The sequence below is a fragment of the Ceratotherium simum genome, chromosome 27 (assembly GCF_057802395.1).
Source record: "Ceratotherium simum simum isolate JZ-2026a chromosome 27, ASM5780239v1, whole genome shotgun sequence".
NCBI classification, from domain to species: domain Eukaryota; kingdom Metazoa; phylum Chordata; class Mammalia; order Perissodactyla; family Rhinocerotidae; genus Ceratotherium; species Ceratotherium simum.
Genome location: NC_141926.1, coordinates 4,831,389 through 4,846,138, shown reverse-complemented (window position 1 = coordinate 4,846,138; position 14,750 = coordinate 4,831,389). Strand labels below are relative to the sequence as shown.

The following is a 14,750-nucleotide window of genomic DNA, read 5'->3' as shown; positions in this document are numbered from 1 at the left end:
TTACCACAATACAAAAAAATTTTTTTAACTGTTTTCAGAGTGGACACACTATTAAATTCAAGCTCCAGAATGTTCCTCCTGCTTTCCAAGCACATCCATTTCCCGCTGCAAGGAATAAACCAGTCCCTCTTGTCAGGTCTTCCCGCTGGGAGGCACCATCCCCCCGACAGTGGATGAGCTGCCACGGTGCTTCTGTCCCCAGAGACGGTCCCCAGTGCAGGGCAGGACTTACTTAGGCACCGAGCTGGCCTCGCTGGGGGTGGCGGCCAGCTTCCCCAAAACCAGCTCCATGATCCGTTCGTCCGGCGTCGCGGCCGTGGGCTCGTCCGGTGGGACCTCAGTAATGATCTCTGCCACTTGCTCTGTGGGAAGGGGATGGGACAAGCCATGTTGCTACCAGGGCAGGGGACAGAACGCAATTGAATCAAGAGGAAACTCCCGGGGGACCGAAGCCAGGCCAAAGTTGTAGACACGAATTGTAAGATTTACACAGAAAACACAAAAAAGATGGAAAAACTAGCAGTGTTTTAGAATCCACATATTTATCCGTATACACAGAAAAGGAACATATTATTCTTAAGGGAAAACTGGAGGTATCAATTGTGGTTCTTTCCCCAAACCACAGCAGTCATGAGACTATTTCAAACCCTCTTCATTCCAACCCAAAACATTTTATATATAAGGGGATCTTACAACTTATTAAATTAGTCCTGACAGAGACTTAGAAACATTTTTATAATTAGACCAGCCATCTTGAGTATGTTCAAAAGCATATAACCATTTTATACAAGAGTCAAATATCAAAGAATCACAATAATAGGGACCTAGGCCTGAGCCTCAGGACAAATGAAATATGAGATTACACAACAAAATTTAGCCATTGGCTCTAGGACTTCACCTAAAATGTGTCTTCCTAATGCAACTGATAATTAGTGAAATAATCACTCAATAAGCTTTCCGCCCCCTTCTCACTGTCCATGTGTTTATGGAGAAGTAGGGAGACTGCCCAGGGGTGTTTAGCCACTTGTCCTTCTGTCAGTTCCAAACGGTACACAGACGGGGAGCTCGCTGCACACTGGAGCAGAAAACGTGAACTAAGACTACCATGTGAAGGCCACGCCTCTGAATCCTCTTTTTTAATTTTGAGAAAGAATAAGGATTTCTTCTCATTCTCACAAAAGAAATCCTGGGATATACCAGAGAGCGAAAAGAAAAACTGCCCAGGGGTGAGTAAGGAAGGCAGTGAGAGGACCCGTGTCCAAGCATCACGCCTGGTCCTCACGTAAGAGGCCCACCAGGAATCCGCTGGCACCAGGCAGGGCTGGCAGGGGCCGCGTGAGGACCAAGGGGACATGGCCTTGCAGGACTGTGCACCGAGAAAGTGGATTAGAGGTCCCTCCAAACTCAGCTGAGGACACTGTATAATCAGGGAAACAAGCTATGTGTCCATCCACAGGTGATGCGGGAGCAGACAGCGGGACCTTCACACGATGAACCAACCCTGCTCGGCAGCAAGGGAGAAGGAGCGGGCCAGAAACCCATCAGGGACGCAGCTCACCCCATATGCCGCGTGCCAGACACCGGGGACAGAGGGTCCACATGAAATCCCAGGATGGGCAAGAGCACTCATGACAAGGAGGAGAGTGGCTGGGGAGATGGAAATGCTCTCTGACCTGATCAGGGCACTGGTTACACAGGTGGACCCATTTGTCAAAGTCCATAACCTGCACACTTTATAGTGCAAATTGTATTACACGTAAATTCCACTCGAAAAGAGCTGATTTACAGAAAAAGAGAAGAGCTTAGAGTCCACCTCCATGTGGTCTCTCTAGACTGAAGTTTCCCACCCAGCACAGTGGTGACATGGCCTCAGGTGCCTCCCTCCTCCCTGGCACTTGTCTCCCAGCACCCACCCCTCACCTGCTGGCTCCGCCCCCGGGACGACCCCTCACCTGCTAGCTCCTCTCCCAGGACCATCCGTCACCTGCTGGCTCCTCCCCTGGGACGACCCCTCACCTGCTAGCTTCTCTCCCAGGACCACCCCCCACCTGCTGGCTCCTCCCCCAGGACCAACCCCTCACCTGCTGGCTCCTCCCCCAGGACCAGCCCTCACCTGATGGCTCCTCCCCCAGGACTAGCCCCCACCTGCTAGCTCCTCTCCCAGGACCACCCCCCACCTGATGGCTCCTCCGGCAGGACCCACTCCTTACCTGATGGCTCCTCCCCCAGGACCAACCCCTCACCTGCTGGCTCTTCTCCCAGGACCAGCCGTCACCTGATGGCTCCTCCCCCAGGACTAGCCCCACCTGCTGGCTCCTCCGCCAGGACCCACCCCTCACCTGATGGCTCCTCCCCTAGGACCAACCCCTCACCTGCTGGCTCTTCTCCCAGAACCAGCCCTCACCTGCTGGCTCCTCTGCCAGGACCCACCCCTCACCTGATGGCTCCTCCCCTAGGACCCACCCCTCACCTGATGGCTCCTCCTCCAGGACCAACCTCTCACCTGATGGCTCTTCTCCCAGAACCAGCCCTCACCTGCTGGCTCCTCCCCCAGGACCAGCCCTCACCTGCTGGCTCCTCTCCCAGGACCAGCCCTCACCTGCTGGCTCCTCCCCCAGGACCAGCCCTCACCTGCTGGCTCCTCTCCCAGGACCCAGCCCCCACCTGCTGTCTCCTCCACCAGGACCCACCCCTCACCTGCTGGCTCTTCTCCCAGGACCATCCCTCACTTGGTGGCTCCTCCCCCAGGACCAGCCCTCACCTGCTGTCTCCTTGCCTTCAACGATGACTGGAGGATGCTCTGGTTTTGATGCTTTGGGTTTTCTCCCCCTTCGAGGCTTTTTCTTGTGCTCTTTGGCGGCACTGACACTCTTGGGAACTGCAGGAGCCTCCCCCTGGGGCACGTCTGGCTCCTTCTCAGGGGCTGCTTCGTGCTGGCTGGCTGGGGGAAGGCTTTTGGTTTGTTCCAAGTGACCCAGCAGATGCTCTGCAGAAGAGGGAGACAAACACAAGGAAACACACAATGACAGGGAGGGAGCCGGTCGGTATGTCCACTCTCTACCCCCATTTTATTTGTTGGTTTATTTGCTAATAGCGTGCCCTTTGCACAGGTAAACCAACCTTATTTCCACTGGTTTTGAAAATAAAAGCATTCCCACTGCACCAAACATGACTATTATTTTAAAAAAATTAGGAGACAGAAGCAGAGCATGGTCACCATGTACACAGATTTGTAAAAACTAAAAGCATACGTATACACGTATGTGCAAAGAAAAACTAGGGAGGGATATGTCACAATACTAATGTGGTTCTTGCTGGGTGGGGACATTACAGGCAATTTTTCATTTTCTTCTTTAAGCTTATTTGTATTATCTAATTTTTCTACAATGAAGACATAATATAATTACTTAGAAATGAAGCCTCTGAAGAGGAATACTAAGAAATGTTCTATTCATGATAAACAAAATTATCTTCAAAAACACTGCCTGAAAGCAAAACTCATTTGCTTTATTTTCAACTGAAGAAAGCTTCAGAGAGTCTCAAGAAAAGGTGACTGTAAGAAACACAGGAAGCAGGCAGGGAGGGGTACAAAGTTCGAGAATGGCCAAGCTTCCCAAATGAAGGTGAGGGCAGCTCAGACCGGCCGGACCACAGGGGCCAGCAGGCGGGAGGAGTGACCCACGAGACAGATGGGGACCGATGCCCTCCGAGGACAGAAGGCGCCCAGGTGCACTGGTTCTTCCCAATCTGCGTCTCAGCTGTTCTACACAGGCATTAGTATGAAGCGGTTGTGACTTCTTCATTTGTTCCTTATTTAGGGACATTGCGCTGGGTGAGGGCCCTCAAGGAGCCAGGTCTAGTGAGGGGAAGAAAATTAACAGGCAAACACACCATAACGTGTATAATGTGACATGTGTTATTGGAAGGGTTTGGCAGCTCAGCCACATCTCACAACAGGCTCACACTGGGCCCGCCTGCTGAAAACGCTTGGAAACACGAGATAAGACAGAGACCCACCCTGCTCCCAAATTGTAACACATTGTGAGCTTAAGAGAAAGACAACAAGGTCCCCTGGTGCCAGACGCAGAGGTAGCCTCAGGCGAAAGCATAAAGGCACAGCTGAAGGAGGCACCGGGACGGGGCCACTGCTCTGGTCTACACTGGGGTCCAGGACGGAGCTGCTCACATAAAGCCCGGAACATCCCAACGGCCACGTGTTTTGCCACCCGTCGAAAAAGGATGGTGTGGAAGTGACGGCACAAATCAGAGTGAGCTCAACGTGGGGCGTTTTAAATCGAACTTACTAAGCTGACCCGCCCCCGCCTTACCATTCAGGAGCTGCAGCTCGAGGAAGGAGGCGGAACACACTTTACACACCCACTGGCTGGGCTCCGATTCCACCGGGGTGCTGTTTTCTGGGGTTCCTGCAGCTTCAAAAGAGAGAAGAGAAAGGTGACCCACAGCAGCGCATCTCTCCGTGAAGCCCCATCCCTACGGAGAATGCACCCGTCCTAACAGGTGAGGATGGTGAAGATAGCAGTGACGGCTCACGAGCACTTTCAATGCTCCAGGCACCGTTCTCGGGGTTTTACACACATGCACTCATCTGGTCCTTGTGAACATACCCATTTCACAGATGAGGAAACTGAGCACAGAGAGTGGAGCCAGGGCAGCCCGATGCAGAGTCTGTCGCCAGTCACAGAAACGTGCTTCCTCTAAGAAGCCGGTCCAGTGGGACCAGGTGCATCCCTTCATATGGCTTCAAGAAAAAAAATGCATCCTACAGACCAGATGGAACTCCTCAGTCTCTCATTGGCTCACGCAACAAGAGACCGTTGACCTAAAACAGCCAGTCAGGGGTGCCCTGAGCCCAGCCTGGCCACGGCTCTAGCCCAGCACCGTCCAACAGAACTTCTGCAATGACAGCAACGCTCTACCACTGTGCTCCCAGGATGGCAGCCACACGTGGCCAGTGCCCCAGAGGAACTGAATTTTAATTTAATTTAATTTAAATTTAAATTTAAATAGCGACCTGGGGCAGGTGGCTGCTGTCAGGACAGTGCCTCTAGCCTTCATTGCACTCCCACGGGAGTCTGGGGAGGGAGACGATGACCAGGTTCATGGAACACAGAGGACACCCTGGCTGTGAAGAGGGAATCACAGGCTCCTTTTTCAAAAAAAATTATGGATGCTCTTGTGGGATCTAAAAGTTCATGCTCTCCTGGCCCAGCCCAGTTTCTCTAAAACTCATCTGGCAGCCTGTCAAGGCTGGCCTGGGGCCACGAGCCCTCACCATCTCTTCCACTCCGTCACTGTACATCTTCTGTGGACACTCACGACCCATCACAACACTACAGGGGCTGCTCACACAGCAAACTCCTGGGTCCTTAAAAAAATCATCCAGAATTGCGATTCACATGCATTCAGCACCAGGAAAAAAGCACACCTCTTTCCATAGCAAAAACCGGTCAGAAGGTTGCAAAGAACGGAAATAAGAAATGTAGACCATTGCTGCAATGGTTTGCGTGCATTTTCTGAGTCCTCTAAGATAACAAGGAGGAAGACATGTAAATGCAATATGAAATTTTTTGTTACACTAAAACAGAGCAGAAAGAGTCAGGAGCGAGCGCCATGGAAGCGGGACATTGTTATGGGATGCCCCATCCCAGCCAGTCTCTGCTCCCTCCACTCGCTCTCTGGGAATCTGCTGGTTGAAGAATATCAGATGGAGACCAGGGACAAACGGAAATCAGAGCCAAATTCCCATTTCTCACTCGCCTTCCCAAACACCCATGGTGCTGAAGAGGGAAAACCACACTCGCACAGGAGAGTTCCAGAGAGGAGGATGAGGAGCGGGTTAGCTGGAGGCCGGCACTTGTGAAGCAAGGCAGCGAATGAGGTGCAAGGCCCTCCCACCATGGATGCGGATTAGAACTAACCCGAACAAGACACCCTTCTCTTCAAGCGGTGCTCTGCTGCTAGGTCAACAGGACTAACTAGAAGAACTAGTCACCACCACTGTCCTCTCATCAAGGGAAGTACTCTATTTTCCAAAAATTAGTTTAAAAAATTAAGAAGTTTTAAGAAAAAAATTAGCCAACAATCAGAAGGCAGTTCTTGATGGCTAATCACTTACATATCCAACAAAAGAGAGTGTGGAAGCAAAACGTCGCCCCACACAGCCATGAAACAGTGCCACAGAGGTGGCAATGGGGGAAACGCTTAAGACAGGACGGTAAGTAAAGTATAGCTGTAGGTAAAAGCAAGCAGCCAGATGGCACGTCCAGTGAGACCTCAACTGTGTAAGAACGCAGAGCTGTTCAAAAGAGAGAAGGCAACGGCTGAACTACAGGGACAGACAGCAGCTGGCTGGTCGCCAGGGGTTGAGGGCAGAGCCACACGGGAGAGCTTTCTGGCGATGAGAACGTTCTGTAAGAACCACCTGATTGTGGTGGAGCTTACACAACTGCACACATTTGTCAGAACTCTGAACCGCACACCTAAAATTGGTAAGTGTTATTGTCTGTAAATTCTATGCCAACGGTGCTGATTTAAAAAAATACTAGAAAATGCTCGTCAAAACTGCCAAGTCAGTGAGTTAAAACAGTGACATTATATGTGATTTAAAATAGTTTCCCAAATGTTAGGAAATGTGTTTATGTTTTATCTTTTTCAGTAGAAAATTAATTTCGAAAATCTGATGACAAGAGCCGATTCTGAACCCTACACGCCTGCCCATTAAGACCCATTATGCTTCTTGGGCCTCCTCCTTCATCTGTCAACAGGCCCAGGTTTGTGTAAAAAGAGAAAATCACCCTCAATGTGAGCTCAAGATAAAAATGTAATTAGAAAGTCAATCCACTACCAGAAAAAAATTAGTCAAAATTAATTTTCTTAAGGAGTATGTCACTGCTCCTTCATGTTGAGACCAACATTTCTCTATATGTAGGAGTCTGCTCTGCCAATCTGCAAATAGGCTGATTTCTGTAACAGAGATGCATTTTGAAGCAAATTCAGAAAAGAGGCAGAATTAAATTGAGTCTTAGCAGTTCTGACGCTCACCAAGGAAGATTCTGAGTAACAATTTATGGGAAGACTACTCGTTGGTCCACTGGCCACCAACATGATTCTTCTAGAACATCCTGGTGGTTCCTAAGGCCCCATTCACCTTCCTCTGCCCCACCCCCTCAGGCCAAAGGCACAGCAAAAGTCACAAAAGGCCCCCTTCCCTCTACCATACAGCAGTGGGCTCCCAGGTGCGTCCACACTAGAGGCTGGGAGGGAAAGAGGTCTCATCGCTGAGAAGGAGAGAGAAGCCATCTTCTGTAGGATCTGGATAATCTGAAGCATGCAGAAGACCCATTTTCCATATACTTCTAGGCCTCTCTTCACAGGTCTTGTCATCAACTCTAGTTTCTAGGAAGCAAGCAGCGGTGGGCTCCTAATGCGTGGCTTCAGCTGGGTGAGGCATTCAAGACACGCACACAAGACTGCTCTGGGCCCCAGCCACTTGGGGTGGGCAGGGCTGGAGCAGGGTTCTAGAAGCTCCGGTGTGGCAGGAGGGGACACCTGGGGATTCAGGGAGCAGGGGCTTCGGGAACGGGCTGGGCAGGAGGCCAGGGTGCTAGGAGGCAGTGCCGGGGGGTCCCGGGGCAGCTGCTATGTTGCTATTTTACCAATTTTACCAGCAGCAGATAGTATCACTGACCCCGGGGCGGGGAAAGCCTGCCCAGGAGTCACCAGCACCACCAAGGCTAAGCGATCATTTACCAGGCGGCGCTCTCAGGAAGAAAAGAAATAAGGAACCCAACCAACCAACTAGTTGACAGTACCGAATAACTTGCACTACATTTCCAAGAAATCCTTGGTTACCATTTGTCCGAAAACAAAGTGAAAACTGTAGAAAGTATTTCTAAAATTTTAGCATACCTAAGTTGCTTATTTATTTTCCCAGTTCAAGAACTTGTTTAGGTGACCATGCCTTCCAGTTTATGCTGGTCGCCCTGCCGTAATTACTAATGGTGCCCTGTGTCCTCAGAATCTAGAGGAGGAAGCAGTCACCCCAGTATTCCTGCATGAGAACAGTCAGGACGCAATCAGGAGGCAGCCGTACTGGACCACACAGTCCCAGGTCATCATTGCAACCTATTCTCTCAGACTCAGCGCCAGATGAAAGAGCTCTCCAGCAGGTGAAATGCAAACAGAACCGTGTCTCCGACAGGGGCAGCCACCTTTGCTTTGACTTTGACCTTGAGCATCATGAGGGGTGTGCCACCATCCAGGACACAACTGACAAGGTCAGCCTCTAACAACCCAGACCCGACATGCGGTCTGGGCTGGTCCCGGGGCACACACGGCAGCAGCTGCCCAGGCCCTAAGGAACGGGGACATGAGAAAACCGGGTCAGGAAGATCTCGGTGACCTTGGACAGCACCAGGAGAGCCCGGCCTCCTCATGCTTGGAAGTGACGCCTGACCCAGCGGGGTGCCCCGGATGCCTCTCTCGGGGGCCAGGCCAGGTGCCTGGTTTTAGCAAATCCTAGAGGATGGGGCTTGAAGCAGCCAGGTGAAAAGCTGTGGGTCTCTCCAAACTCTGTCCCCTTCATGATCAAAAGAAAGAACACCCCACAAAGCCCAGTCTTCCTCTGCAAATATCTCTGTGAAGAGGGCAAACCCTCCGTTGCCACCAGAGCCCGGAGTGCAGGCCATCTGGCTGCCACATTCCCACAGGCGTACTCAGCAACTCACACTCCACCACCCCTCACCCAGCCTGCAGTGGGTTGAAGAGTGGTCTCTCGAAATTCACATCTGCCTGGAACCTTTGGAAATCAAGATAAGATGAGGTCAGGCTGGATAAGGGTGGGCCCTAAATCCACTGACTGGTGTCCTTATAAAGAGAGAGCACCGAGACATAGGGAGAAGGCCACGTGAAGATACAGGCAGGGATCGGGGTGAGGCATCTACAAGCCGAGGAATACCAAGGCTTGCCGACGACACCAGAAGCTGGGAGAGAGGCCTGGAAAGGATTCTCCCCCACAGCCTCCAGAAGGAACCAACCCTACTGACACCTTGATCTCAGACTTCGGGCCTCCAGAGCTGAGGGACGAGACACGTCTGTTTCAGCCCCCGGTCTGTGGCGCTTTCTCTGGGTAGCCTCACAGACTCCTCCCCTCCCACACTGCGGTGTGTGCCCACCAGGAGCAGAGACAAGCAAGAGGGCTCCATCGGGGAGCAGTTCACAAAACCTCAACCACAAGGCACACACACGACAGACCAGAACCTTCCAAATATGTTAAGACCCTTACTCTGTAGAGCTGTCTGCATCACAACATGTTCATAATGAAAAGGAAACCATTCTTTCGTCAGAATCCTGCTGTTTTGGGGCTTAGAAGGAAAGTCAGTGCCTATTTCTCTCCCTTGAGCAAGTGATCTTTGCGGCCACAGTAAACCTGCTCGCCCCGGGCAGTATCAGGTTGAGCATGTGACCTGCTGCTGTTGCAGGTCAAAAATGCCAGGCACGAGCAATTTCACATGGCTTCTCAAGGTTACGTGAACAGGACCTGCGTCAAACAGACCCTCAGCGTGGGCAGAAAGGGCTTCAACTCAACGGGCCCCCTTCACAGAGCGATGCCCAGACCCTGGGTTGGCAGGACTCGTATTTTGATTTGCATTTCCAATAGGAATGATGGATTTGGGCGAATCACACAGATGACCTTCACTAGGTGTTTCTTTGAACATGCGTGCACACAAACGTGTACACGTGTGCACATGTGCACACACGCGTGCGCACGCACCCCAAATCCGGGAGGAGGCTGCTACAGGGTGGACAGCACCAGCACTGGAGCCGGGTTCTGGGTTCGAATCCGGATTCCTCCCTCTCCTGCACTGTGACTCAGGGCAGGTCCCTTGACCTCTCTGTGCTCCGTTTCCTCTGCCCAAAAACAGGGACAATAGCCCTGCCTCAGTGGACTGGGAGGACGAGTTATCGTGCAGAAAGCCCAGGGGTAGCCGTGGTACCCAGCGCCCAGATTCCCTGTGGTAGAGCTGAGAGTTGGAACTTTCCACCAGCGCTGTCGTCTCACTAGTAGTCAGGATACTGCGTGTGGCCACGGGGCCGTCAGTCCCCGGGGCGAGGCCCCACGGAAGGCAGGCCACAGGGCAGGGGGGCGTCGCCACGTACCATGGACACCCGAGCAGGCCTGCTTCAGCATAGGCTTGTCCATCTTCTTGGCGTAAAAGGCCGCGTACCACACGCGCAGCTCGGTGCCAGGGGGGATATCCCGCGACGTGGTGAAGTACACGTCGCTGCCGTGCTGGTAGGCCGTCAGGTTCTGGTGCTCGGGCTCCGCCGCCGGCCGCACCAGCATCATCCAGTTGCAGTCGTCCTCATTGGAGGTGTCGAAGCACACGGGGTGCCCGTCCTTCTGGAACACCTGAGGGTGAGCACGAGGGGCCAGGGAAGGAGCTGGTTATCCACTGGTCTGCATGTCAGCGTGTGTGTGTGTGTGTGTGTGTGTGTGTGTGTGTGTGTGTGTGTGGCGGGGGGCTGCCGAGCAACCAGTCTGGACAGGGCTGCATCAGAGGCCCACTCAGGCTCCGTACAAGACCTGTTTGGGTTTACAGTCATTAGGAGGGTCACAGGTGGGCCACGTGGCTTAGACAGGTCAGGCTGGTCACAGGCACAAGGGAAGTAGTAGCCACAGCAAAAGGTCCAGCTGTCATCGGGAGACCCGAATTCTACACACGGCCCAGTTGGGAATTAGGATGCTTGAATTTTACTCATGGTCCAGGTGGGCATGAGGACACTGGCTCTGTTACAAGCGTGTCTGGTGACTTTAGCAAAGTTCCTCGGTCTCTATAAGCTGCGCCCTCATCTGTAATACAGCAGTACTGCCTTACAGATTAAATGCAGACAGGGAGCAGAGGGAGAAACTTAAATATTTTGATGTTCAAAGTAACCACACGAGTCTAAGAAGGTTCTTGTTGCCTGCTTTCTGATGCAATCCCAGCTTTCTTGCTGTAGGAAGAAACTTCTCCCCTCTCCTGAGCCCTCCTGTAGGGACCCACTGCTAATGAGCTACAGGCCCCCTCTGAGGATGCAGCCCTCAGAAGCGAGGGGAGTGAGCAGAGAGGGTCACTAGGCAGCTAGTGGCCCCCAGTGGGTGTGGGGCATGCTCGCAGTGGGCTTCCGCCTTCCCTCCGGTGGGCATGAAGCTGTCCCCGGGCACACAGGTGCTCAATGCTGAGCCTCTGCTGAAAACAACTCAATACCAGACGCAGACCTTGCAAATCAAGTCCCTGAAAGAAACCAAAATGGGCACAGAGGACTTTTTCAAAGAGGCCTCAGCCCAGCCACGTGTGTGCCCACAGCAAGGATGCCGTCGACCGCCTGGGGCCTGTGAGGGTGGCAGCAACAGCCTTCCTGGGGCTTGGCTTCAGGCCTCTTTACATCCTTCCTTCCCGCCAAACAGACTTTCTTTCTTTTAGTTCTTTTTTTGTAAACAAATCCAGTGCCTTTCCTTTTACCCCATTTTGCCCAAATTGCCTTACAAGCTCAATTTTCCAAGGACTACAAAAACCCAGGGTTATCTGTTTCATCTCCGTCCTGAAACATGCGGATCTTTGCTACGGGTCCCTAATAAACGTTCACTCTGCATAACTGCCACCCAACCAGCACCTGATCCTCTCTCATTTACTTCACGGGGGTTTCTGAAGCCGTGCCGTGGGCCGGGCAGCGTGCTGGCCACCTGGACGGAACCGCGAACACCCGCCTCTCCCGGCCTCACAGCGCATCCATGGGTCTTACTTTAAGTATTCTAAGTCCTCCCTGCAATTCACATCCATTTTGTTTTTCTCAATTTCACATAAAAGCTGCCTTTTCCCAGTCTGATGTGCTTTTTGGAGCTGCCAAACTTTGTCCCGGTGGCTCATCGCTGCCTCAACCAAACATCTCCCTTTCGAAAGAGTTTTGCAGAGTATAACACACTCCACAGAGGCATGAAAATAACCATATGATGCACCCTTGCAAAAATCTACAGAATCACCACCTCCCGAAGCCTGCGACATCAACCTGGGCTGTCAGAGAAGCAAAGGCAGCACTGTGGTCTACTCTTGCATACGTTTTAAATACACTCTTGTTGGTGTTTTGCAAAGTTGAAAATTATAAAATACTAACTTAACTTTGATGCTCTTCTGATACAAAAACAAACTAAAAACAAAAAAGAAGAAAGAAATATTGTGTTGGAAATTGAGCAGAACTACAATATTTATAGCTGCTTCCAGGAGGTTTCTAAGTCCCTGGAACTCGGTGGTTACAGCTCCCTGTTCCCACAGAGGAAGGTCATAAACCACCAGATTCCTGAGCTCTTGTAGGCACCAGCCTTTACCTTCAGGGGAAATGCAGATTCCTTCTCCCATTTGGCGACTCTCCTTGACTCAAATGGACCAAACTGTGTTCGCTTGACAAGCTGAGTTACAGCAAACACGCCTTCGGCTCCGTCCTCCAGTCGTCTGATCTCCAAGTTGGAAGGAAGGGACGACCTAGAAATGGAACAAACAAGAGACTCTTGGCCCCTGAGCGCCCTTGGTTGAGGGCGGCCACCCACACCAGGGGACAGACAGTTAAGCTAAGAGCTCACTCTCACAGACCACCCACAGCACATGACGGAGGAGCCATTCACTACAGGATGCCTTTAAAATCCCCATCTGGGAGACAGGGCTGACACGCATATACATTCTAGGTGTGGGGGCGATGCGCCAGCAGAGAGGAACCAGGCTTGGCTCTTGCCTGCAGAGGCACACGGTCCAGAGAGGGAGGGAAGATCAGAGAGAGCCCCATGACCAGGTGCCACATGGAAACTACCACAGGCAAGATACAAAGTGCCATGGCATTCCACAGACCAGAAAAGGGTTTCCAGCTAGGCTGAACCGGGCCGGTTTCATTGAGGATGTGGCCTTTTTAAGTAAACCAGGAGAATGTCAATGATGGGGCGCTGAAAGACGGAGGCAGGTGGGCTGGGACCTCAGGATGAGCAAACCCAACCCATGTCCAGGAGTGGGGGGGACGTGCATGGCGCCTGGAGCACAGGCCTCTCTCAGGAGTGCATGGGAGGTATAGTGAGATGAGGAACCCGACCACAGAGGTCCCACTGCAGGATTGGTGGTTCCCACTGGATTTTCATAGGCAGCAGTGAACCCCTGAAGGTTTTGGGGGAGAGCTGATCAGATCTCTACCTTAAGTAAAAATATTAATCTCTTTGTTTTGAGAAGGGAAATCACAGTAAGAAAAAGTAAATAAATTAAGAGGCTGGGAAAACCAGCTGGGAGGCTTCTAGAAACAGCACTGATAAGATCATAACAATGTTAGTGCCTCCATGCACCAGGCCCTGTGTCACGTGTATTGGTCACAACTTTACGGGGGGTACTATTATTCTCTCCACTTTACAGGTGAGGCACTGAGGTACAGAGAGGAGAATGCCTTGTCTGAGTTCAAACAGCCGCCACGCGGCAGACGGGGCTGTGAACCGGGCTGTCACTCAGAGCCCCTGCTCCAGCCCACTGGGTGACACGGGCCCCCAAAGGGAGACATGGAGTGGCAGAGCCTCTGAGCCTTCTCACCAGGTCTGCAGGTGCTTTTCCAGAAGCTGTGATGGCTTTGCCTTGTTACCCACACTCACTGCCCAGGGCCCCCCACCCCAACCACCCTGCCCACGTGGGCACTTGTCAGATGGCAGGTCTGGATTTGGACCACGCGGTAAACTGAGCAAGAAGACTTGCAACTTGGCCATCGCTGCTCATCACATAAACCCACTCAGCCCATCGGCTCTTCCACAGCTGCTGTGCTGTGTCTCGGACAGCTTGGCTCCTAAGAACCACAAACTAGACACAAGGCATTCCCTCTGAAGCCTCTGAAACGCGTCCTGGCTCATCCTGGCGGCAGGCTACTCAGTTCTCAGTGGGATGGACATCACAGGTGCCTTCTGGAACCTGAGGACAGTCCTCACTCAGCCTTTCCTTCTCCCTCTTCTGTTTCCTCCCTTTTTGCAGACGTGGAGGCCGCCAGGCTCACGCCCCAGTTGACACATAGACAATCCTGTTTGCCAGGCAGGACTGTAAAAACAGCTGGAGGCAGTCACTCACCTTGCCCTGCTTAACACAAAGGAGTCTTTGACCATGACCACGGGGCCCAGCTCGGGACATTCGGAGTCGTGATACTGGCTGCAGTCTTCACACCCTGCGAACAGACATCCGAGCATCAGAGTGGGAAACACCCAAAGAACATCGCACGGCTCCAAGCCCAGGAGGCACAGACTCCCTGCCTGATAGCAGTGACTGGCAGTGCTCCCCACAAATATAAAAGAGTGGGAACACAGGACGTGCCCCTCCAAGGAGAAGACTCAGCTCTGCGGCACATTTCAAAGCACACAGAGCCACCTCTAGGGCGACACAGAACAGGATCTTCCCAAGGAATGAGAATAAGTGAAAAGTCACCAATTTAACCTGTTTAGCATAAATCTAACATACTGCAAATCCCTTTCTAAACCCTTGGATTACTTTCCTGAATCAACTGCCACCCCCGCTGCAAAGTGCCCTTTCAGGAGTCCTGAGAAAGATGATCCTTTTAAAACCACACATTTGTCACGTAATAAATCATGTAATAAATTGTTTCTTAAAGCAAGTAAAATCATTTCCATTTAAAAAGCAACCATTTTTCTGTATTATAAAACAAAATGTGGACGTGGCTTTGCCCAG

At 51.9% G+C, this 14,750-nt stretch overlaps 1 protein-coding gene across 2 annotated transcripts in view; it reads right to left on the bottom strand.

Annotated features, from left to right (window-relative positions):
• PRDM15 (PR/SET domain 15) overlaps positions 1 to 14,750 on the bottom strand; it is a 69,061-nt gene that overhangs the window by 35,755 nt on the left and 18,556 nt on the right. The window contains exons 3-8 of one of the 2 annotated variants that reach the window (XM_087418056.1): positions 14,139 to 14,232; positions 12,386 to 12,539; positions 10,180 to 10,432; positions 4,329 to 4,430; positions 2,762 to 2,986; positions 233 to 362 (exon numbers count right to left, since the gene is read on the bottom strand). In XM_087418056.1, coding sequence (XP_087274182.1) covers positions 233 to 362; positions 2,762 to 2,986; positions 4,329 to 4,430; positions 10,180 to 10,432; positions 12,386 to 12,539; positions 14,139 to 14,232 — 958 coding nt within the window. The remainder of the gene's footprint in view (positions 1 to 232; positions 363 to 2,761; positions 2,987 to 4,328; positions 4,431 to 10,179; positions 10,433 to 12,385; positions 12,540 to 14,138; positions 14,233 to 14,750) is intronic. The other variant, XM_087418057.1, reaches the window with a different exon arrangement.